Raw genomic sequence first — 22,772 nt, forward strand, 5'->3', positions numbered from 1 at the left:
AACCAGCCTGTGCGCCAAGTTTGCATCGCGCAGGTCAGCTTGAGCAGCTGGGCTACCTCAGCTCGGCCTCATGTGCTGCTTCCATGCCCCGTACGGTGCTGGCAAAGCCCCATGTGGCGCAGCCACACTGGCAGAAGTCATGTAGGCAGAGCAGGAGCCTGTGCCAGCAAAGAAGCATCCCGCTGCTGGGTCTGCAGCATCTCTGCCCTGTGCTGATGGGGACCCCGGTGTCTGCACAGCCCTGGGGTGCAGCATCAAGGACTGGCCATCCTGGCAATCCCCTTGCAGCTGGGCAGGGAGGTGCTGTGCCAGCGTGCAGCACTGCCCTGGCACTGTCCCTATGTTCCCTGCACCACTTACGCTGTGGCTGATCAGCAAATGCAAACTGCTGGTAGTTCTACTGTTGCTGATGGTTGTGTGTGGTGGAGGGGTTCACGTGCTGTCCCACTGCGGCCCCCAGCTCCCCAGCGTCCATGCAGGCAGAGATGCAGCGGAGGCACCAGCAGCAGAGGGGATGCTAGAGGCATTCAGCCCGGACTGGGTTCCATGGTGGTTTGTGCACTGCGGTGCCTGGCAGGGATGAGCAGGGGGTTACAGGGGCTGCTGCCAGCCCCTGGCGATCAAGGCAACCTCCTCGGCGTCCGCTGGTGGTATGAGTGCCTCGGCACGGCTCGGGCCCCTGTTTGGTGAGAGGGCGGCTGCACGCGGTACAACTCGTCCTGCCGCCCGCGGCTGCCAGCCCACGCGCTGAGTCAGCGCCTCTGCGTGGGGAGCTCCGATGAGTAAGGGTGGGTTGGAGGGGCCACGCAGGCACATGTGTGCATGTCTGGTGCTGGGGGGGGGGCACCCTGCCTGCTGGCCCCCCTGCCAGCCCCACGGAGGGGCAGGCGCTCAGTGGCCGAAGCGGGGAAGGCAGCCATCTCTTTGCTCTTCTTTCTGTTCTAGTACATTGAAGCCATCAGCAACAAGCAAGGTGAGCTGGAAAACTACGTCTCTGACGGCTATAAGACAGCTCTTACAGAAGAGAGGAGACGGTTCTGCTTCCTGGTAGAGAAGCAGTGTGCAGTAGCAAAGAGTGCGATCACTTACCATGCCAAGGTGAGTCAGCCCCACTGCTGCCGTGTTCCTGCGGCCCACTGCAGGTCCTGGCTGCCCCATCACCGGGTGGGTGCTGCTGTCACGAGCCGCTGCCTACCGAGGAAGCTGATAACCTGCAAGCTGCAGCTGGTGTGGCCCCGGTGGCACGGGCGGCAGGATGCATCAGTGGGTGACCCACAGGCAAGGTGCCCTGGGAGAGGCAGGGCTGTCCTGGGGTGGTGCTGCCCTTCTGACGCAGGGAAACGTCTCCCATGGGTGCCGCTCTGCGTTTCAAAGCAGCTTCTGGCTGCACGAGGTAGACTGGACCGACTGTGGTTTGCCAGAGTGCCAGCGCGGCGGTGCTGATGGCAGAGCTGGCAGTGTATGCCGCCATCAGGCTCAGCCAGGCGATGCCAGCCCCTCTGCCATGCAGCTTCACCCGCACAGGAGAGCTTGTGGTGGGTGGCTGGGGTTCAGCTCTCCTGTGCATCATGGTCACAGAGGTCTGAGGGCTCTGCCCTAGCAGAGGCTCCTCAGGTTCCTTGCGTGTCAGTGACTTGCAAAAGCAGAAGAAATACAAAGCGGCGATGTTCCCACTTGGAGTGGGGGTGGCGATGCCCACCTGGCAAGGCTCACTCCAGCCCTGGCCTTAGCAAAGGCGGGGATTAAACCAGATACTAAATGCTGCTCCAAACCCCCTCTTGCCCATTCCCAGGCATCCCATGTCTCCTGGGCTGGAGCTTCTGCCCACCAGCCTGGGGAGTGGCAGCCCCCTGTGCTAGTCCAGAGCAGAATCCATCCAGATGAGAGCTGGGAACACCAGTGCTGCTCCCGCAGCCTTGTGCTTCTGTTCTGGTTGTTCCCCACCGCCACCCCCCATCGCTCACAGCACCCATCTGTCACCACTGCGCTTGGCACTGAGGAGCAGGAGAAGGAGTTTGGATTAGTCAGTGCTGTCCTCGCGCTGCGCTACAGGCTGGATCTATGCTTGGCATATGCAAACCCCTCCTGTAGTGCAGGAGGGGGGAGGGAAAAAAATCCTCCCCAGGAATGGTGAGGGGCAGCCGGCGTAAGGGTGCCTGTGCCTGCAGCATTGTTCTGGCGTGGTGAAACCAAAAACTTGTTGCAGCAGCAGCAAATGGAGGGTGATTGTTGCAAGAGGGACTTTGCAGGTGGCTCGTCCAGAGCTTGATGGGCATATGTGCTACGTGGGTGCCTGGCCCTGCAGCAGCCTGGCAGCCGGTGTGGGCCTTGCCGGCTAAAAATGCCATTCCGCTGCTGCCAGCAGCTCCCAGAGGATGCTGGCAGCAGCCATAGTCTGGGTGGTGAGGCTGTGCCGCGTCTGGAGCCGGTGGCCGATACCAGGGAAATGTTCTGGGACTTTGAAATTGGCTTTAGAGGTTTTTTTTTTAATACACAGGGACCAAGTTGTCTCCAGGTGAGATCAGCTGCGAAGCCACGCAGGTCACCCTCTGCTGTGGGGCGAGAGGTGCTGAGTCAGGAGCCTGAGGGTCTGCCTGGCCCTTAGCTGGGGAGTGACCCAGCTTGGGACATTCCCCCGGTGTCACACTATGGGATGCATGCTTGTGCATCATGGGTATATAGCTGAATAAGGGCAAGCTTAGCTCTATTTTTATTATTTTTTCCCCTTGGCTCAGAGCGTGGTGGTGGGTGGCTGCCAGTGCTGCCCACAGGCAGGGGACGGTGGGGATTAGCTGCAGGGTGCTGGGGCTGGAGGGTCTTGGAGCTGAGGAGCCCTGAACAAGAAGCTTATCCCTCAGGACCTGGGCAACAGCACGGTGCGGGCTGTGCGCTGCCCAGCCTTTGGTCAGGCTTTATTGCTCTGCTCAGTTGAGTGGTGCTGTTCCATGAGGAGCCCAGCACCCTGCCCAGTTTCCCGCAGCCCCTCTGCTCCTGGAGCTGCCCTGTGCAGGATGTCTTGGAATAAGCAGGGGAGATTAATTACCTTTTCCTTTCCTCCTTTCCATTTTTCATGACACCTTCCTGGCTCAGCTGCCGTCAGAGGCTGGAAATGCTAAGTCCCTGTGTTTTGTCTTGTCTGTGCCATGCATGGAGGAGCTGATCAGTCTTGTGGCCAGAATCAGGCCAGCTCCGGATCTGCACAGTGCTGCCCAGGGAGGGATGCAGAGCTCGGTGCCCTGCTCCACACCCCGTGCCCTTATGCCTCTCTTCTCTGTTGCAGGGGAAGGAGATGCTGACGCAGAAGCTGCCGCTGTGGCAGCAGTCCTGCTCGGATCCCAACAAGATCCCGGACCGTGCTATACAGCTGATGCAGCAGATGGCTGCCAGCAGCAATGGCACCATTATGCCCAGTCCTCTGTCTACATCCAAATCCAACCTCATCATCTCTGACCCCATCCCTGGTGCCAAACCTCTCCCTGTTCCCCCGGAGCTGGCACCTTTTGTAGGAGTAAGTATCTCCGTGGTGGAAGCTGTCCTGCCCTTCTGAGCAAAGCTGGAGGGATGAGCCCAGGCCAGTGTCACCGTTGTCCTCAGCAAGTTGCCTTTTGTTGGATTGTTGTTGATGCACAGAGGTGGGCAGCTCCGTGCACGCACTGCCCTGGGATGTGGGAAGGAGCCTGGCATGGGGATGGGCAGCCTGTCCTTGTCCCATCCAGCTTCAGTTGCTGAGCTGTGGAGGGGTGCAGGCTGCAGGAGCTGCCGGGGGTCTTTGGGGACCCCACAAGCTGGACCCATCTGGCCGGACTGGTCCCAGAGCTGTGAGGCTGAACCAAAGTACCCCAGTAACAGTGGGAGAAAGTGGTTGGAGTGACCCATGGGATGAAAGGCCCTTCAGAAAAGGGTCTCCCCCCGGATGTGTGGTGGGGGCACAAGCTGAGCAGTGGAGCTCGGGAGGGATTTCAGGTGCAAGGCAGCTTGGAGCAGTAAAATACTGCAGAGGGTGACCCCCTGCTCACCTAGGTGGGGACCTGACCAGGCTGAAGCTCCAGTCTGCTGTGAACCCCCTTCCCAGGAGCTGGTCCCACTGTGGGAGCAGTGGTGCAATGCCCTAATGAAGATGTTCCCCATCTCCCCCCCTCCTCTCCTCTCTCCGTAGCGCATGTCGGCACAGGAGGCCATGCCGGTGATGAACGGAGTCTCAGGCCCAGACAGTGACGGGTACAACCAGTGGTCTGAGATGAAGCCAGCACAGCCCAAATCTTTATCTCCTCCCCAGCCTCAGAAGCAGCTGAGTGACTCTTATTCCAATACACTCCCAGTTCGCAAAAACGTGCCACCAAAAAACAGCTACACATCAGGTGAGGCTCCACCTTCCACGCCGGGGCTGTGGGGTGCCGCGGGGCTGGCCAGCGCTGGCAGGGAGCTTGGTGGGGCCGGGCGCAGTGCGCAGGGTCCCCAGGGATGCTGGTGGTGGCCGCGCAGTGACTGGGAGCATCCTTCTAGTGTCAGGTGCTGTTTGTGCCTCTGGACCTGGGGGGTAGTAAATGAGCGGAGCTGGGCTCTGCCGTGGGTTCTTGGCTGGGTGGGCTTTCAGCCCCCAGACAGGATTTCCAGGAGGAAGAATCCTGAGGAATCTCGGCACACAGGGAGGCTGCTCCCTTTGCCACAGCTGGTGGGCGATGCCCAGAGCAGTGGTCTGATCCTGCTGAAGGGGGAAGGAAGGTGTGAGTCACACTGAAGGCTGTATTGGCACCTGTGGTGAAATGAGCAGGGTTAGGGACCTCTCCTGGCAGGGCTGCCCCGTCCCTGGCTGTGCCAGGCTGGGCATGGCCACGGTGTCCGGTACTCGAGGCACTCAGTGGTCTCTGTCTCCCACCAGCTGAAAACAAGACACTGCCGCGCTCCAGCTCCATGGCCGCAGGGCTCGAGAGGAATGGCAGGACAAGGGTGCAGGCCATTTTCTCTCATGCTGCCGGAGATAACAGCACCCTCCTGAGCTTCAAGGAGGGTGACCTCATCACGCTGCTGGTGCCAGAGGCCAGGGACGGCTGGCATTACGGGGAGAGCGAGAAAACAAAACTGTGAGTGCGGTGGCTGTCCTCGTGAACCGCTGCACCTGGGTGCAGCCTCTGGATCCTCCGAACAGCGTGGGTCCGGCTCCATGCCCTGCCTTTGCCTTTCAGGAGGGGCTGGTTTCCTTTCTCCTACACGAGGGTCCTCGACAATGATGGCAGCGAGCGCGTCCACGCGAGGTAGGAGCATCGGTGGGTGGGTGCCTGCGCCCCTCTTGGGGCAGGCGTGTGGGCTCAGCACGGGAGTACCCCGCTTCCCCACAGCAGTGTCGTTAGGAATAACTCCCAGTGCAGACGGGTGGTAGCTGGTTTGGGGCGGGGGGCTTTGGCTGTGGGGTCCCCCGCCACGGGTGGACTGGCCACATGGGGTCTCAGCCTGGGGTGGGCTTGTGCTGATGCCTCTGCCTTGGGCTCCCCCCCCCCAGCCTGCAGCAAGGGAAGAGCAGCAGCACCGGCAACTTGCTGGACAAGGACGACATCGCCATCCCGCCGCCCGACTACGGCATGGCCTCCCAAGCCTTCCCGGCACAGGGCGTCAACACCTTCAAGCAGAGGCCGTACAGCGTGGCTGTGCCTGCCTTCTCCCAGGTGAGCCCGCGGGCCCTGGGGGCTTCTCCCACTCTGGGGGGAGGGGGTGGGCGGGAACCTCTTATAAAAACAGGAGATGCTTGAACAAATCCCTGGGTGTTAATCCCTGCTGCAGCCCGGTGCATGGTGGCCCGGGTGTCTGCAACTTCTCCGTCCTGCCTGTGGGTTTAAAGCAGAAGGATGAAATTTGTTAAAGCGCGTTCTCCATCCTGGCGTGGTGTAGGTGGCATGTGGGTGCAGGAGGGCTGCTCTCCAACCTGTGTTCGTTGTTTGTAGGACTACCTAATGCCCTATGGGTGTGCAATTAAAGACTATTCCAGTGGCCTCTGCCAACCACCCTCGGCTCACTACAAACCTTACACTAGGTCGACAGCTGTAAGTCCAAACACACGCAATGTTTCCCTTGGGATTTACGGGCAGTTGGCTGTTTTTTGCCTGGTGACACATGTGCCTTGCCTGGGGCCTTGACTCCTGCTGAGCATCTCTCCTAGGGAAAAGGGACAAGGGGATGCAGGGAGAGAGCAGGAGCAGTAGATGGGGAGGACCAGCCGGTTTGGCTCACCTAGGTAGAACAGGCAAGGTGCAGCAAGTGAAAGGCACAAAACAGCACCGTAAACCCCCAAAGGACAACACTTGCCGACTCCATGGGAGCCTCCCACCAGAAACAGGCTGTTCACAGGCAGCTGGAAGCGTTTTCTCTGGCACATGCCAATTCAAGCTGGTGATGGTCCTGTGGGGGCACTGGGATGAGTGTACGAGGCTGGGGCAGACCCAGCCAGGGTGTTGGTGGCTGTCCAAAACAAGCTCAGGGCTCCTCAGGTAACGACCTGGGGAGGATGCACACGTGGATGAGGTCAGCTTAACCCAGGAGCCATCGGCAGAGTGGGGCTTCCCCACCAGATGAGATGGTGGAATGAGCCATGCTGGCTTCCCCAGAGTGCTCAGCATGTGCCAGCAGGTGGGGAGAGGTGGCCATGCAGCACCCAACCCTTTGGCAGGGCGCTCTGGAGCGGTGGCAGCTCCAGCCAGGATGTGGCCCTCTCTGCAGGGGATGGGACAGAAGTGCAGCTCCACTTCTTGCCATTTGCTGGGTTTGCTGCTGATTTTGAGGTTTTGTGATTGGGAGCATTCCCAGGACGGTGGGAACACAGGTCTCTGATCCCTGGTGCGTGTGCCAGCTCGGAGACCAGTGGCTCTTGCTTCCTCCTGGAGCAGTGCCATGCTTGTCAGGGAGAGCAGAGCTGCTCCGCAGTCATACCCCAGGGCACATCCTCTGAGCCCGGTCCCCATCTGCTCCTCAGGCCAGTGTGGTCCTTCCCCGCTGCAAAGGCTGTTTGGTACCAACTGAAAGAGAAAATGGTCCAAAACCCTGTGGGTTTCTGGTGGGATTTAATACAGACAAACACCTCCCTCCACAGAACATCTCACTAGTGTCTCTCAGACTTATCCAGTTCTTTTTCGAGTGTCTTGCATCTTGAAGGCACTGGAGCTGTGCGCCACGGCAGGGCTGGGCAGGGCGCACTGGGGCTCTCTGAGCTTTTGCTGTCCCTTGTCTTGCCAGATAAAAGTCCCGCTCTGCAAGAGCGGAGCAGCTTTACTACCCGCTGTCTGTATCCCATTCAAATCATCTCTGTGTCTCCCTTTCCTCTCCAAATGCATTGGCCCCTCGGCCCTGGTATCCCTGGCTCCCAATGCACTTTGGTCTGTTTGTGTGACCCCCCCAGTGGCACCTGAGCCCACGTTCCCCACCCCTCACTGCGCTTCCTCCCCTCCTCTCCACAGGGTCTCGATGACTACGGGACAAGGTCCGTCAGCAGGTAAGACTTCACCTTCCTGTTGTGTTACCTGGAACTGAACTGTTGGTGTTGGCTCTGCGTGAAGCTGTGGTGCTGTGTCCCCACGGGGGTCCCTGCATGGGCTCCCTGGGGGCAGGCAGTGGCTGGGATGGGGCTATGTGGTAGAGGATGCGATGCAGGTTTTGTCTGCGAGTGTGGAGGGACCCAGAGTCTCCCCGGGGAGGAGGGCAGGTCCCAGGGGCCAGCCCCTGTGTCCCCAACCTTGCACCCCACCAAGGCTTGTGCTCCTCCAGAGTTGCATCTCCCCAACTTCCTCTGGGCTTGTGCCCAGATAGTGATGCCCCCAAGAGTGCGTGCTCCCGGGGTCTTTCCCGACACCTTCTCCCACCCAGCGGCTCCTCTGTCCCCATTCCCTCTGCCTTGGAACCACCAGGTCTCGCTCTTGGGGACAACCTGAGCCCACAGGCATGGGCTGCGAGCCCAGCAGTGATGGGCAGGGGTCAAGCCCGCCAGGGTGTTGGTGCCAGTCCCCGTGGTGTCGTGCTGGGAGCTGGGCTCCTGGGCACAGTGCTACCTCGTGGCGTGCGCCGGCACTCCCGGCCCCCCTGGCAGTCTCCTGTGCTTTGTTCCACAGCGGCAGCAGCAGTTTGGTATCAACGGTGTGAGGACACCTTGGCTAGCAGCAGCCCTTGCTGCTTGGAAGAGCTTTCTGCTTCTTTCCCTCTTTTTTTCTTTTTTTTTTTCCTTTTCCCCCTTGTTTCTCTACTTTTGGATTTTAAACTCTTGTGATCTTCAAGGAAACCATGGTGCTTCTCCACCCCTCCCTGGTGTTCACAGTGCCCTTGTTTCTGAAGCCTTTTCAGAGCAGAAACTGCCGATCGGTCTGTGCTCACTTTGAAGCAGCCTGGATGCAGTTTACATTGTAGTGGGACCCGGTTTTTGTACTCCCGTGTGAATGTTAGCGATGCACTATCCCTCCTCTGGGGCTGCATGCCAGCCCCTGCGTGCCAGCCTGGACAAAACCTCCCAGACTGGAACAAAAAAAAAAATATGCATGGCCTCTGGTGTCCGTACTGTTACTGAGCATCTGGGATGCCCGTGCCCAGATGCTGTTCCCGGGGGGGGTGGGGGGCAGCAGCCCCATGTGTCCCCCTTGGCCTCATCCGCTTCCATCCCACTGCCTGCTGCAGTGGCTTTGGGAGAAGCAGATAGGGCAGGGCTCCTGCCCTGGGGAAAGGGCTGCTTCTCACCTGGGGTCCTGCCAGCTGCGGGGTGCAGCTGGCATCCCCCCCTGGAAGGGTCACTCCTGGTTGTTTTATAAATATATATATATTTTTTGTAGCAAGTATTGTTACCTCACGTTTAGCACTGGGGGCTGGCGCTGAGCCGTCCACGGGCGTGCTCGCATCCCTACACTGGGCTTGAGCAAGGCAGCCCCCGTGCTGTGCCAGGGGGCTCGGCAGCACCCAGGGGGCTCTTGCCTCGGCACTTGGGGTCCCGCTCCCCCAGCCGAGGCTGGCCGTTGCCCTTCCAGTGCCCGTGGCTGTCTTCACTGCAAAGCTGTACACGCTTTCTTTTTCTGATGTGATTTTTAAAACCTCCTACATTGCCTGTTTACTGGGACATTGCTGGCAATACAGACACACACACACAGACAAGTTTTTGTTTTATATACTTGCCTGTGGGCATATTGTGACTAGACCCTCCTGCATTAATGTCCTAATTTTGCTAAAGATTTTTAACCCAGAATATTTCCTGCTGAATGACTGAACGTAGGGGGCGGGGGGGGGGGGGAATCCCAGCCTAGCAAAGCCTGTATGGAGATTGTGAAGTGCTGAAAAAACTTTTTTAAAAGCCAGAGAGAAATGTGCCCTGTACTGAGTTATTGTTTGAATAAAAGTTTTATTTATTGCATTGAGCTGGGCCTCGGTGTCTTTTTCAGCTGCCGTGCCTGTGTGCTGCCCATCACTGCCTGCATTGCCCGTTGCACATTGCCATGTTTGTTGGGGGTTTTTCCCTTTTTTTTTTTTTTTTTTTTGTCTGTTCTCCATCCCCTTGGCATTTGGTGGCTGTCGGAGATGCTGGGTGCTGCCTGCCTGTGCTCAGCCCCTGAAGGCTTTAAACAGCTTTGCTGAGCGGGAGCAGCTAAAACTGTTTAAGGGCCGGGTCCCTCCTGTGTGTGTGGCTGGAGGGGATGCTGCCGCATGCCACGGCTGCGCTTTCCCATCCTGGCGGTGGTGGGAAAGCTGCGATGGCTGGGGCAGGGGGAAGGAAGCCCCCCGCCTCCCTTCCGTAGCCCCTGCCGTGCCTGGCCTCTCCCCTCTGCAGGTGGCTCCCGGCGCCCCGGCTGTGGCCGTGCCCTTCCTTCCCCTCCTTGCAGGGAGCCGGCGGGCAGCACCAGTGACTTGATAAACATGACTTTTCCTCCTTTTTCTTCTTTTTCTTCCTGCTTCCTCTGCCCGGAGGTGCTGTGTGCAGTGCAGCCGATGGGTGCTCACATCAAAAGCCAAACCTCGTGTCTCCTTAACCAACACCTTCTGTTCCCGTCAAGGGGTCGGAGCGCATCCCGGTGTCCTCCAACCTGCCTTCTCTTTCCCTTGCAGCCCCGATGTTGAAGTGGCCAGGTTTTGAGGTGCCCCTGTCCGTAGTTAGTAAGTTGATGGTCTGGTGGGGGGGGCTGAGCCCTGGGTGCGCTGGTGCTGGGCAGGCCGTGGGGCTGCACGGGGACGGTGCCACCGCTCTGCTTCCCCCCCTGCACCCGGCCGAGTGCATCCCCTCCCTCAGTCACCGCTTGTCCCCATCCCGGTGGCGGGAGCTCCGGGTCTGACCGCACTGCATCTGCACGGCTCCTCACACCGCTGCCACGCTGGGCAGCCTGCTGGGGCCACGCTTCCCCTGGGGACGCTGAGCTGCTCCTCCTGCTCCTGCTGCTTCCCCTGCTCCCCATAACCAGCTTCTTTGGTTGTAGGTGTCCGCTGTCCCACCAGTGCCTAGGCGCTGCATCACCGGACCCAGCCCTCTCCTGTGGGACAGAGCAGATCCGCACTAATGTCAAGTTTTTTGAGCAGCTTCTTTTGCTTGTATAGTGCCCTGGGGACACATCTTGGGAGCCTCCTGGTCCCCACCCCGGCTGTGGCCCCAGGGCAGGGATGGAGGAGCTTTCCCAGGAGCTGAGACCCACCTCGCTGGCATTGCAGAGCCCAGGAGAGCCCCTTTCCTGTTTCTCTTTGATTTGTGAGCTTGTTTTCCCTGTGGCTGCCAATGCTGCGAGCTCCCATCCCAATGGCTCTTGTCTGCCAGAACAAAAATAGTTAAATAATAACCCCTGGTGACTCATCAAAGCAACCTTTCCACTCCCTCCAGTCCTGAGAATCTATTTTGGCATCCTGGGGGGGGGGGGGAAGTGATCTAAGAATCTGCATTAATTAGGTGGGAAATTAATTACCCTATTTTTAAGCAAAAGCCATTTATCTTCTGAGGAAAGCAAAAGCACATGTGGAGAGGCGAGGGATGACCGGGGGGAGGCAGCGAGCGCCCTTCCAGGGGGCCTGCGGGGACCAGGCCTTGTCCCGTGCCCCACAGGAGGTGGTTGGGGATGTCCCAAAGCTGCCTGGGTCCAGGGGGAGGTCGCCAGTAACCACGGCTGCTCCTGATGTGGCTTAACCCCACGGTCCTGTTTGTGTGGCTAACGGTTCGCCTGCGCCCGTCTCTGGGGACAGCAGGGCTGTGCCCCATGGGGGAGACCTGTCAGCCGTGGGACCCAGCTGTGGCAGTGCTGGGGGCCGAGCAGGGCTCGCCGGTGCAGGCACACCACCATTGCCACCGCTGCAGGAAGGAGAGGGTTTGCGCAGCTCCCCAGGGAGGGCTGGGGCCAGCCAGGCAGGGGAGGGCTGTCTGCCTGCAGGCAGGAGAGGCAGGGGCTGCAGGGGGGCAGGGGGCTGCAGGGGTGCTCGGTGGCTCCCTTGGCCACTGTGCCTGGTGCAGGTTTGGACCTGATGGCTGCAGACAGCACAGGGTGACTGTGCACCACAGGCAGTCAGTGGTACCCCCATAGCTGCCTGCATCCTCTGGGAGTTAAATCCTGCCCATCCTGCCAGGAGGGGACAGAGGGGACCTCCTCAGGGCAGGTAAGAGTGCTCCCCATGTCACAGCACCCCACACAGCAGCCCTTGTCCCAGCCGTGGGACCTGTGCAATTTGCAGATGCTGTGTGCAGCCATGGGCTGAACATGGAGCACGCTGCCATAGCCAGTGGGTGCTGGGGGCACTGGAATGGCTCTGGGGATGCCCCAGGTAGGTAATCCCTCAGGGGGGTGGGCTGCCGGGAGCTGGGCTGTGCTGGCTCTCGTGGCCCTGCCGAGCTCCAGTGCAGCCGGCTCACCTGGCGCTCCCGGGCTCTGCTGCCCCAGATATTTGGCTGCTTCACAGGCTGCTCAGCTGGCACAGCTTGGCTGGGGGGTCCCCATGCAGCCCATGGCAGACAGGGAGCCATAGCCACCTGCTCCCACAGTGGCACGGTGCTGATGTCAGGGGGCTCCCACTTAAGCCCAGCCAGGGGGGGCTGGAGCAGCTTCTCGAGCCCTGAGCCCCCTTGGCAGCCCCAGTTTTGGGCCTGCTGCAGAGCGATGGAGGAGAACATCCCATATGCGGCGCCCTTGCCAGCTCATCTCTTACATCCACCATAGGTTTAACTGGGATAGAGGCAGAAAAGCGGGGCCAGCTTGGCCCAAGGCTCTGCAGGGCAGAGCATCTCCAGCTTAATCCCTTCCCAAATGCTGCTGGACCGAGGGGGGTCAGGGCTGGTGGCCCTGGGCTGGCTGACAGCCCCACTGGGGCTTGGGCTGACCCTCGAGGGACACCCCGCACAGCTGCTGCAGCGAGCCGAGCCGCCTGGGCTCTGCAGCAAAAGCTTTTTGGGGTCTCAGCAGGTTGACGCTCACTGCGCCGGTGCCCCGTCCTCACAGGCCCCTGCTGCCACCATCCCTCCTGCTAAACTCTGTCTTCCTCTTTCTCTGCAGAAACCCCTTTGCCAACGTCCAGCTGAAGCCAACGGTGACGAACGACCGCTCGGCTCCGCTCATCAGCTGATCCAGGAGCGCTGGCGCCCGCCGTGCCACGCGGCACTTGCTGCCACCTCCTCACCGCTGCATGTCCGGCTTTCCAGGACTTCATTTTTAGGCGGCGTTTATTTAATCCTGCTGCTTTGAAAGCCAAAGGCTAAACCTAGTGCCCTAGTTCTTGCTTCTCTAGACACAGCTTGTTCGTCTCGGTGGCAGAGGGTTCCACCGCTGCCATGTAGCCTGTCCTTTGCCTGCGCAGAACTGGTGCCATGGCAGCGTGTCCCCCAGCCGGGGTTGCTTCTAGGCTTGGCAGCAGCTCACCACAGCTGGGAGAACGGCCTCAATCCCAGGGTGAGCTGTGCTTCGGGCTCGCGTGGGGTGGACTGGCAATGGCAGCGGGGAGACGGTCCCCCTGCTCCCTCTGCCCGGTCAGGAGGGACCCCTGGGATGGGCGGGATAGCTGGGATCCCCCATGCAAGCCAAGGGGGCGGTGGGAGCTGTAGGCAGCTCCCAGGCTCCTGCAAGACCCCGGCTGCCCACCCCGGGCTGGGAAGCAGTGGGATGCTGGCGGCGGGATGCCAGCACTGCAGCCCCCGCCAGGATGGGGCCAGTGCCGGTCCCAGAGGCCCTGCACCACCAGGTCTCTGTATATGGTAGGGTGTTACGGTACTGCTGTAAAATATAAGCTAGGAAAAAAATACTTGTGGAGGTGAGGGCTCCGCTTAAGTGTGCCTTGGGGTGCCTGGGGCTGTGGGGTTCCCGGCAGAAGGGGCACCCTGCTCCCCTCGGACAGGCTCTCCCATCCAGACCTTTGCTTGGCTCTTTGCTCTTCCTCTGTTACTAGGGCTGCATGAGAAAGAGATAGATGTAGATAAATATATATATATACTTGCTAAGCTTATTGCTGGGGTGTGTGCCCACGAGCAAGCTGGCTCCTGGGCAGTTCCCGCAGCTCCCAGCTGCCGCTCGCTCCGAGCCGAGCCAGCGCGCCGGGGGTCGCACCCTTGCCAGAGCCAGGGAGAAGGGGGTTTCCAGGCAGGAACCGTGTCTCCTGCGGGTGGGCGGTGGTGTGCCAGGCAGCACAGGAGCACGGGGCGGGGGGCAATGCCCTCAGAGGTTTTTGCCTTTTCCGTTATATTTGTCATTTTGCACTTTTTAATGGCTAGTGCACTGCGGGCCGGTGCTTTGCGGAGCCCAGAGAGCCCAGGCGTGGGGGTCGCTGCCTGTGGGATTCCATGCAGCCGGGGCTCTTCCCCAGTCAGACGTGGTGGCTCATCGCTGCCGTGTCCCCTCCGATGGCTTTCTGGCAGCTCCGCTGCAGGACAGCAGCTTCTCCTGTGGCCGCCGGGGCTCTGGCTGCACACGAGGGCTGGGTTCGCTGGTTGACGCGCAGCTTCTTCCTCTCCCGGGGCTGGAGCAGATAAGGGGAAGGGGGAAGCAGATGGGGCAGGGGCAAGGGGAAGGGCTCTGCTGGGGAGCAGGGCAGCGGGTGGGAGAGAGCTGGGGGATCACAGTCCAGCGTGGGGCAGGGGGCAGGCCGGGGGTCCCCTTGGTCACTGGACCAGCGTTGTCCTCTTCCAGCCCCCCCGGGACCCCCCGGGCAAAACCCCCTGGGCTCCAGCCAGCCCCCGGGGCTTCGCTGCACCTCCTGGCTTGGTGGCACCTGCAAGATGTAACCTGAAATAATTTTTTTGTGAGAAAAAGTAATTTATGAGCAATAAAATCCCCCCCTACCCCCTTCCCACCCCCAGTGTTTTCCTTGGCCAGAGGCATCCGCCTGGCCCTGGAGCATCGCTGGTCTCCATCCCAAGCAGCCCCGGGCTGATGCGCAGCATCCCTGCGTGCCAGGCAATGATCTGCGCAGGAAACGGCTGAAGATATTTTAAAAACTTTATTATTGGCCCGATGATATTTGACACACATGCTGGGAGCTGTATGGAAATCAGCACTGATAAAAAATACAGCAGTTATGACCCGTATTGATAAAATAGACAATGTAATAATAGCCTTTCTATTAAAAAAAATATCCAAGACACAGCTCTGTCCTCATGCTGCCATCCAGAGGCAGGGACCTGCGGCACCATAGACCAAACCTGGGCTGCTGGGGTCTGGGCAGGGGGCAGGACAAGCAACCCACCGCCCTGGGTGCAAGGTGGGCGCCTGGAGAGGGGGGTCGAGCAAACTCTCCCCCCACCCCACAATGCAGAGCAAGCCCCCTGTAATGCAGCCAGGGTGGCGGGGGGGGGGGGGGGGTGGGGGTGGGGGTGTGGAGGGGCGGGCACGGGGGGGGGGGGGGGGGTGGAGGGGCGGGCACCGGGCGGGGGGGAGCTGTGGGAAGGGCACCCCCCTGGGTGCATCCCACTCCTGCCCAGCAGCACCCCAGCACCAGCAATGGGTGCTGCACCCCATGTCACCGGCCAGCGTGGGGCTGTGGGGGTGGGGGGAGCAGGTAGTTACAAGCCAGGTTAGAGCTTAAATAAATCACTTAAATAAAACAGTAATTGTCATCAGTGGCTTGCCAACTGGCGGGGGGAGGGGGTGGGGGTGGGGGTGTGAGGATGGTATGGGTCAGGCACAGCTGCCCTGGATTTTGGGGCTGAAACTGGGGTCCCACCTGGACCCTGGCTGTCCCCTGGGAGTGGGGTGGGGGTGGCGGTGGGGGTGGGAGGCACAGCCCCCTGGGCCCCTACAGCAGCATTCTGCCCACCAAGAGGGCCCCAGCTGGGGACCCTGCTCCAGGCTGGGCTGCCCATGAAGGTGGGCAAAGGGTGGGCAAGCGCGGTGCTGCCAGCACCCAGCACCAGGCTGGGCCCCGAGCAGCGCTGTGGTGCCGGAGATGTGCTGAGCCAGGGACAGGCTCGTCCCACGGCACTGGGCCCTGGTGTGGAGCAGAAACCCCCCAGCCCCAGCACCTGCCCCATGCCACGTAGGTGCGTGTGTGTGTCCGTGCACACGTGTGTCCGTGCACGAGCACGTGTGCCCTCACCCCATGTGCATGGGGGGTGGTGGGAGCCAGGGGGGCTGCAGGGGATGGGGCGGAGGGTGGGGGTGGGGGGGCATTTCTCACCTCAGGGTTTGGTCTATAGACCCCAAAGGAACCAGCCCTGATTTCAAGGTTTCGCTCAGCTCCGCTTTACTTCCATTTCCTTCTGGAAGCTGGAATTGCACAATTATCCTAAGCCTCAAATGAATAAAAAAAACCCCAACAAACCCAAAACAAAACAAACAAACAAAAAAAAATGGAACAAAGAACTGCAAGCGCCCACCCCCTCCCCCCCCCACCCCCACCCCCCCACCCCCCCCCGCCTCGTTATGTATCTTTGGCAGCACTAACTTAAAATCGCATCACTGTGGGTTCAGTCAACAGCAAGTTTTGTTTTTAGGGTGGGTTTGGATTTTTTTTATCCTTTTTCTTTAAATACAAAAATAGGTGGGTCCCGGGGGTCCACCCCATGTGGGTGGCAGCCGGGACCACCCCCCCACCAGCCCTCCTCGTGCTGCTCCCCACTGCAGCAGGGCAAGGGTCCCGCCAGCCCTCAGGGTCCCTCACCGGGCCAGGACTGCTCCCCAAAATGCAAGGGAAGGGGGAGCTCCCCAGCGCCCCCCCAAGCCATGCTGCCCACCCTGGGCACAGGGGGCACGAGAGTCAGCAGCAGCCCCGGCACAGGAGCGGGTGCACTCGAGGCAACATCAAGCAGTGGCAGCAGCCGGCAGCCCCTTGCTGTCAAATGCCGTGGGGCGGCCAAGCCACCACGAGGTGCAAGACCAAGTGCACGGCACAGAGGAGGGGCGGCATGGGCGTGTGGGGACAAACACTGCCTCGGGGAGCACACGTGGGCAAGAAGCCAAGGGGGAAGACTTCACTGGGGGGGACACTCGGCAAATGTTAGCAAGGTCAGGGCACTACCCTTTAAATGCTATAATTTTTTTTATATATATATATATGTATATATATATATGTGTGTCTATTTATACACACACACACACAGCGCCACACGCACGCACACACACACACACACACACACACACACGCGCACAGCTGTCACCCACCGCCTGGCCCCGGGCCCTGCCGGCCCCGCTCCCACTCGCAGCAGCAAACGAGCTCCTTCCGATAAAATCTGCCTAAAAAAAATCCAGAGCGCGGTCTGGGAGCCCACAGCCAGACCCCGCTCCCGGTCCCGCCATCCTGCACGGGTGCCAGTGCCGGGGCACTGCCTGGCCGGCATCCCTGCTGGCTCACTCCCGGTCGCCGTCTTCGCTGCTGCCTGCAATGAGCAGAGAAGCAGCATGAGTGGGTCCCAGCGCTCCCGTGGGACACCCATCCCCATGGAGCGTCCCACATGCTGCTGGCTCCCACCACGGCTGGCACTGAGGGACAGCAGCTTTCCGGAGTGCTGAGGGTGGCAGGGGGTCCCAGCCGCCCACCCAGCAGCACGCCAGGGGGACTCACCTCCTATGGAGTCCATGTCAGAGTCAGAGACGTGGGTGATGGAGAACCGGGACACCGGGGCAGGCGAGACCGTGAACCGGGAGAACTGGATGGGCAGCACCTGTTTCTGTGCCGGCACCAGTGCGGGCAGGGTGGGCAGCTCAGGTACAGCCGCGTCGGGCTCTGTCGATGTCCCCGTCAGTGAGGCCATCAGGGACGGCTTCACCGGCATGAGCGGAAAGTCGTCATCCCACTCGAAGCCACCACCTGCGACACAAGAGCAAGGGAGCTAAGCCCACTGCGAGGGTTGCCACAGCCCGGCCTGCCACCCCCCCCATAACCCCCCAGCCCCTCACTCTCTTCCGAGGCATTGCCGTCTGAGGAGTCATCCGAGGTGCTCAGCCTGTCTGCTGGGCTGGGGGGGCTGCTGCCGGCGGGGGGCTGCCCCAAAGGCGGGGGGGGCTCCGGGAAGCTCTGCTCAGCCAGCTCCCGCGTGGGGCTTTCCTGCACAAGGGGAGATGGGCAGAAAGGGACCCTCACTGGTGGCACACCTGGGGATGGCTCCCACCACCGGTCCCTGTGCACAAGGATGGCATCCGACAAGGCAGCGGGGCTGTGCCCAGCGCCCAGGTCTGCCCACCCCACGGTCACCCACCTGGTCGAAGAGGTAGATGGTAACATCATCGTAGAAGGAGACGGCCTTCTTCTTGCGCTCCAGGTCCTCGCAGAAGGACTCGGAGAGCAGGCTGGGCATCTTGAGAAGGCTGCGCAGGTTCCTGCTGCTCTGGCTTTCGGCCACCACGATGGGCACGGCCGCCGGCTCCTCCTCGCTCTCCTCGCTTTGCTCCTGGATGTTGTAGCAGCGCAGCTCCTCGTCTGACTCGTCGCTATCCTCCGTGTCCTCCTCCTCCTCCTCCGGCTCCTCACAGCACTCGGGGGCAGCCGGCCGTGGCTCCCGGGCAGACAGGAGTGGGGAGAGGCCGGGGGGAAAGTCACCCCCCCGTAGCAGTGTGCTGGGACCCCCTGGTGCATCGCCCACCCCAGTCCCCTCCAGGGGCAGCCCCGGCGTGGAGGGCACAGTCTGTTCACCCTGAGCCACGGCTCCCCCAAGTCCAGGGGGGCCCTCGGGCATGTGGGTCCCTCGGATGGACACCGGCTCCCCAGGGCTCGCCAGCACCGGGGTCAAGAAGAAAGCCTTGGGTGGCACAGAGCCCGGGGGACAGACGTCCCCACTGGGGCGCGCAGAGCTGCCCGGCACCAGCCCCGTGCCAGCGGGTCGCTGCTCGGTGCCAGGCACCTGCCCCGCGGGGGTGGCCGGGGTGCTCCCCGCCTCTGCACCCTGCCAGTCCCCCACCAAAACCCCCGCTGCCAGCACATCCACTGCCACCTCGAGGCCAGGCGCTGCTGGGGGGCTGCTGGGTGCTCCCGGGGGGTGCAGTGGGTCCTCTCCCAGCATGGGGGCTCGCCCTAGGTCCTGCGCAGGGGACCGGGGAACCTCCTCTGCCTCTGGGGTCTGGGACCCATCACTGTCCTCCTCGTCCTTGGGGCCGCGCTCAGCCTCAGTGTCGTAGTCGGAGAAGTAGGCAGAGTCGCGGTAGGGGTTCTTCTCAACGAGGCTGTGCAGCTCAGCCCCCAAGGAGGTGGAGAGCTGCGTTTCGGGGGCCAAGCCCTCGCCCCCCGGTAGCCCCGGGGGTGGCTTCCCCAGCTGGCTGAAGGCCTCTGCCTCTCGGGGCTCATGGGGCTCTTTGAGGACAAACTCAGGGGACTCATTGTTCTCAGTGTCATAGCCACTGTCAAGGGCCTTGGGCTGGCCGGCGGGCGCAAAGGCGGTGGGGCTGAAGACCTCGCAGGAGCTGGCTGTGGAGGGGATGTCCAGCGACTCCAGGGAGTCTGGCGTCCCCACCTGCTTCTGCAGGGACTTCAACACTGGGGCCGCCTCCACCCGCTCCACATAGTCCCCGGAGAAGTCAGTGAAGACGCCAGAGGTCAGCTCAGCTGTGTCCTCATCGCTCCCCTCGTCGGCGCTGGGGAAGCTAGAGCTGGAGAATGTCTTGTCTGGTGTCCGGTCCACGTTGCTGGCAGCGCATGTGCCACTGTCAGTGGCAGCCTCCCCGGGCACCGGCGTGGGTGCCTCGGCGGTCTCCGGTGCAGGCTGGGTGCTGTCTGTGCCAGGCTCTGTGGGGGATCCGGCGTTCGTCACGGTGGTGCCAGCCACGGGGGTGGCCTCCCCCAGCCCCACTGCAGCCATGGCGTGGGGCAGGGGGCTGCACGCAGGGCTGCTCCCCTCCACGCTCTCATCCGGGTGGGCATCGTGCTGGGCCCCTGCCGGAGCTGGCAGGGCCGTGCCGGGGCCCCACGGTGTGCCGGGGCTGGCAGCCAGCGCTGCTGCCTGCGAGCGGCCGGAGGTTGATGAGTCACGGCTGTGCCAGGCCTGACGCCGCGGGGAGGGCGAGCGGCACGGAGAGGAGGAGCCGCCGGCAGTGCCGGGGGGCTGATCCTGCCGCGGGCGGCGGAAGTCGTGGCCCGGCGGGGACCCCCCGAGCTGGGGCTGGCCGCGTGGCACGGTGCCCAGCGGCTTGGCCATCAGCCCCCGGAAGGTGATCATACGGCGGTAGCACCAGCTGTCGCCAGCCGGGGGTTCGCGGGACGCGGGGCTGCCACTGCCAATGTTGTTGTTGGAGGAGCTGTTGGAGGCCCAGGGCTGCCGCTGAACCAGGGGGCTCGCACCCTGCGGGCGGGGGGCACCGGGGGGGCTGTCCTCGCCCAGCTCCAGCGCCACGCTGTCCGGCCGGGCCCCGCTCTGCCCCAACAGCCGCCCGCCCGGCAGGGGTGCCTGCGGCTCCCCGTACTCCCGGGGGCTGTAGGTGCAGTTCACCGACGGGGAGACGCCCAGGGGGTCGGTGAAGATGCTGGGCTGGAAGGCGGGGATGGCCCAGTTCTGGCTCCCTGGCTGGGTGGGCTCCTGCTCCAGCAGGTACCCCTCGGCCCCATGGCTGGGGGACGGCTCGTAGCCCTGCGGCTCCTGCCCCGGACAGGGGTAGGGGTAGTACTCGGCACACTCCCAGGAGCCCTCGGCCGCCGGCGCGTGGCCCAGCAGCGGCTCCATGCTGAGGGAGACGGTGGGGCTGCTGTCGGAGTCGTACGTGCTGCCACTCTGGGCACCCTGGGCTCTCCAGCAGGATGGGGGGCGCAGGGACCCCCGCTCACCCGCAGGGCTGTAGGCGCACATGGCATAGTCCAGCTCGGCGCCGCCCTCCCCAGGCCCCTCGATGCGGATGTAGTACTCGCTGCCCAGCGAGGGGCTGTGGGCACCCAGGATGGGCACCACACCGGGGGCCGGCAGGCTGGGGCAGCCCGGCGGCTTGCACTCGTAGCAGGAGGGCGAGACCCCCAGGCTCAGGCGCCCCGCCGTCGTGGCCGGGTAGTAGAGGTCGTGGTACCGGGCGGCGCTGCTGGGGCTCAGGGACCCCAGAGGTGCCTGGAAGTGCTCGGTCTTGGTGTGCTCCCACTTGTACTCGAAATTGAGGCCGTGACTGGTCTCCATGACAGTCAGGATGTCATCCCCATCTGAGGGGAAGCCATCGGCCGAGAACTGCTCCAGCAGCGGGAAGGAGGAGAGCTCGGGGCCGTGGTGGCTGGCGCTGGCACTGCCGTTGGGTTTCATGGAGTTCCAGCGCTTCTCAAACTCCTCCTCCACTTCCGTCGCCCCTTTGGCGCAGAGGTAGGAAAGCAGGAGGTGCACCTCCTCTGCCGTCGGGCGCTGCTCCGGCTGCAGCCAGCAGAACTGCATCACCTCGTACCTGGCGTGGCGAGGGGTGAGGGTCAGCCCCAGCCCCCTGCCCACCTGGGGACCGGGAGAGGGGAGGGGGCAGGATGTGGCCGCAGCCCGGCCCAGGTCCTCACCAGCGCTCTGACAGCGAGAGCTTCAGCTGGGGCTTGGGCAGCTTGAGCTGCTGCTCCTTGATGGCATAGGCAAGCACTTGCCGATCGGAGTAGTGGTCATAGGGCTGGCTGCCCAGCTCAAACAGCTCCCAGATGGTGACACCCAGCGACCTGCGGGCAGGGCAGGGGATGCTGGGGGTGGGGATGGGGACACCCCGCCTCGATACCAGCCAGCAGCCCCAAAAACAATCCACCCTGATGCATCCTACTGCGGCTGCACTCCTGGCAGACACTTCCCCCTGCACCCTCCGGCCACCAGCCCATGCCGTGCCTGGCAACAGCCCCCAGTACCCCCCAAGACCCCACTCACCAGACGTTGCTGGACTTGGTCTGGTCCACGATGAGCAGGTTGCCATGCACTTCATCGATGAGCTCGGGTGCGATCCAGCGCAGCGGCACCCACAGCTGGTCGGCCGTCACAAAGTAGTCGTCCTGCCAAGTATGCAGGGTCAGTACGAGAAGAGAACGTCAAACCTACACGTAAGGGACTGGCCACACCACAGCAAGAGCCACCCCCTGCCCTCCCCGGCCACCCATCACTGCACCCCAGCTCCCCGATCCCCCCTGGCATGTGCTCCACTCGCTCCGCTCCTCCTGGCACCCACCTCTCCCTTCTGCCTCCCAGCGCATCCTTCCTTCCCCTCTGCCAGCTGCCCCTGGCTGCCCACCCTGAGCCCCCCCCAGCCCCAGCCCTGCAATCCCAGCCCTGCCGGGAGCTGCGAGCAGCCAGGAACCAGCGGGATGGTCAGACAGGGACAGACAGCCAGCCCCCCCACGCTGATGTGCTGGCAGCTGCCTGCAGGGACCTGGCCCTGGCAGAGGGGCATGTCCTGGCCAGCCCAGGCAGTGGCAGGGAGCCCCAGCAGCATTGCACTCCGCTGGGCAGGGGGACAGGGCATTCGGGGGGAGCGAACCCAGCTTTGTGCTCACCGGGAGCTGCCAGCCCTGGGGTACAGCCTCGTCCTGGGGCACAGAGTCCCTGGCAGGGTGGTCTGTGGGGCAGCAGCCCCCACCCCCACTGCCCCGGCAAAGCCCAGGGGCCAGGGGGCTGCCTCGGCACAGCTGCGGAGGGGGACTGTGTGTGCGGCAGGGGGTGCGGGGCTCAGTGCAGCGCGTCCCTCTGTGCATGTGTATGTGTGGGTGCCATGGGGTCCCAGCGCAGCCCCCAACCCCCTCCTCTCCCAAACCAGCCTTACTTTGTACTTGCAGTGTGAGAGCCCGTAGTCTCCGATCTTGACGGTCAGGTCGGCGGTGAGCAGGCAGTTCCGCAGGGCCAAGTCACTGCCAAGCAAACCCAGTGCTGTTACCACCACCACGAGGGGTCGGGGGGGGGGCACCCACCACCTGGAGGCCGAGGGTCTGTGCTTGGGACCCCCTGGGCAGCGCCATGACCAGCAGGCTGGCAGCGGGAGCGGGACAGCTGTACAGTGGCAGGGCCAGTGGTCTCACTGCCAAACACTGGGCGTGCCGATACCCAGCCACCAAATGCACAGCAGGAATGCCTGCGCGGCTCCGGCTGCGCCTCCGTCCATCCACCCATCTGTCACGCGCTGAGCCAAGCAGAAAGCGGCTGTCCCCGGGCAACGTGAGCCCTGGCACGGGGCTGGGCTCCCGGGCGGCTGCTCCAGCCCTGGAGGGGTCAGGCAGATGGGGCACACGCGAGACCCCGGAACAGCAGGGTCCACCGAGGTTGGGATGCCTGTAGGAAAGTCCCTCTCTGGCACAGCTGGGCACCCCACATCCCCCCAGCCACAGCACTGGGCACTCTCGTGGGGACCCACCTGCAGAGCCTGGCTCAGGTGGGGAAGGTCTGGCGTCCCCCGATGGCAGCACGCCCCCTCCTCAACAAAATCACTGATGCTGGAGTCTCTGTCTGCAACTCACTC

The 22,772-nt window shown here is 62.5% G+C and overlaps 2 protein-coding genes across 18 annotated transcripts in view; one reads left to right on the top strand and one right to left on the bottom strand.

Annotated features, from left to right (window-relative positions):
* BAIAP2 (BAR/IMD domain containing adaptor protein 2) overlaps positions 1–14,552 on the top strand; it is a 48,392-nt gene extending 33,840 nt beyond the window's left edge. Inside the window, exons 7-16 of one of the 11 annotated variants that reach the window (XM_037403919.1) lie at positions 946–1,098; positions 3,281–3,508; positions 4,157–4,358; positions 4,880–5,081; positions 5,184–5,252; positions 5,498–5,660; positions 5,937–6,035; positions 7,443–7,477; positions 10,060–10,107; positions 10,425–14,552. In XM_037403919.1, the coding sequence (XP_037259816.1) occupies positions 946–1,098; positions 3,281–3,508; positions 4,157–4,358; positions 4,880–5,081; positions 5,184–5,252; positions 5,498–5,660; positions 5,937–6,035; positions 7,443–7,477; positions 10,060–10,087 (1,179 nt within the window). In that variant the 3' untranslated portion in view covers positions 10,088–10,107; positions 10,425–14,552. Of the gene's footprint in view, positions 1–945; positions 1,099–3,280; positions 3,509–4,156; positions 4,359–4,879; positions 5,082–5,183; positions 5,253–5,497; positions 5,661–5,936; positions 6,036–7,442; positions 7,478–8,090 lie in introns of all 11 variants that reach the window. The other 10 variants (XM_037403910.1, XM_037403893.1, XM_037403901.1 and 7 more) reach the window with 10 other exon arrangements.
* Positions 8,183–22,772, bottom strand: part of AATK (apoptosis associated tyrosine kinase) — a 29,609-nt gene continuing 15,019 nt past the window's right edge. For 6 of the 7 annotated variants that reach the window (XM_037403834.1, XM_037403816.1, XM_037403863.1 and 3 more), the window contains 9 exons: positions 22,083–22,167; positions 21,197–21,318; positions 20,848–20,997; positions 17,600–20,744; positions 17,301–17,448; positions 16,966–17,211; positions 16,566–16,780; positions 15,583–15,671; positions 8,183–14,192 (listed from right to left, as the gene is read on the bottom strand). In XM_037403834.1, coding sequence (XP_037259731.1) covers positions 16,752–16,780; positions 16,966–17,211; positions 17,301–17,448; positions 17,600–20,744; positions 20,848–20,997; positions 21,197–21,318; positions 22,083–22,167 — 3,925 coding nt within the window. In that variant the 3' untranslated portion in view covers positions 8,183–14,192; positions 15,583–15,671; positions 16,566–16,751. The remainder of the gene's footprint in view (positions 14,193–15,582; positions 15,672–16,565; positions 16,781–16,965; positions 17,212–17,300; positions 17,449–17,599; positions 20,745–20,847; positions 20,998–21,196; positions 21,319–22,082; positions 22,168–22,772) is intronic. The other variant, XM_037403825.1, reaches the window with a different exon arrangement.

The sequence above is a fragment of the Falco rusticolus genome, chromosome 1 (genome assembly GCF_015220075.1).
Source record: "Falco rusticolus isolate bFalRus1 chromosome 1, bFalRus1.pri, whole genome shotgun sequence".
NCBI classification, from domain to species: Eukaryota; Metazoa; Chordata; class Aves; order Falconiformes; family Falconidae; genus Falco; species Falco rusticolus.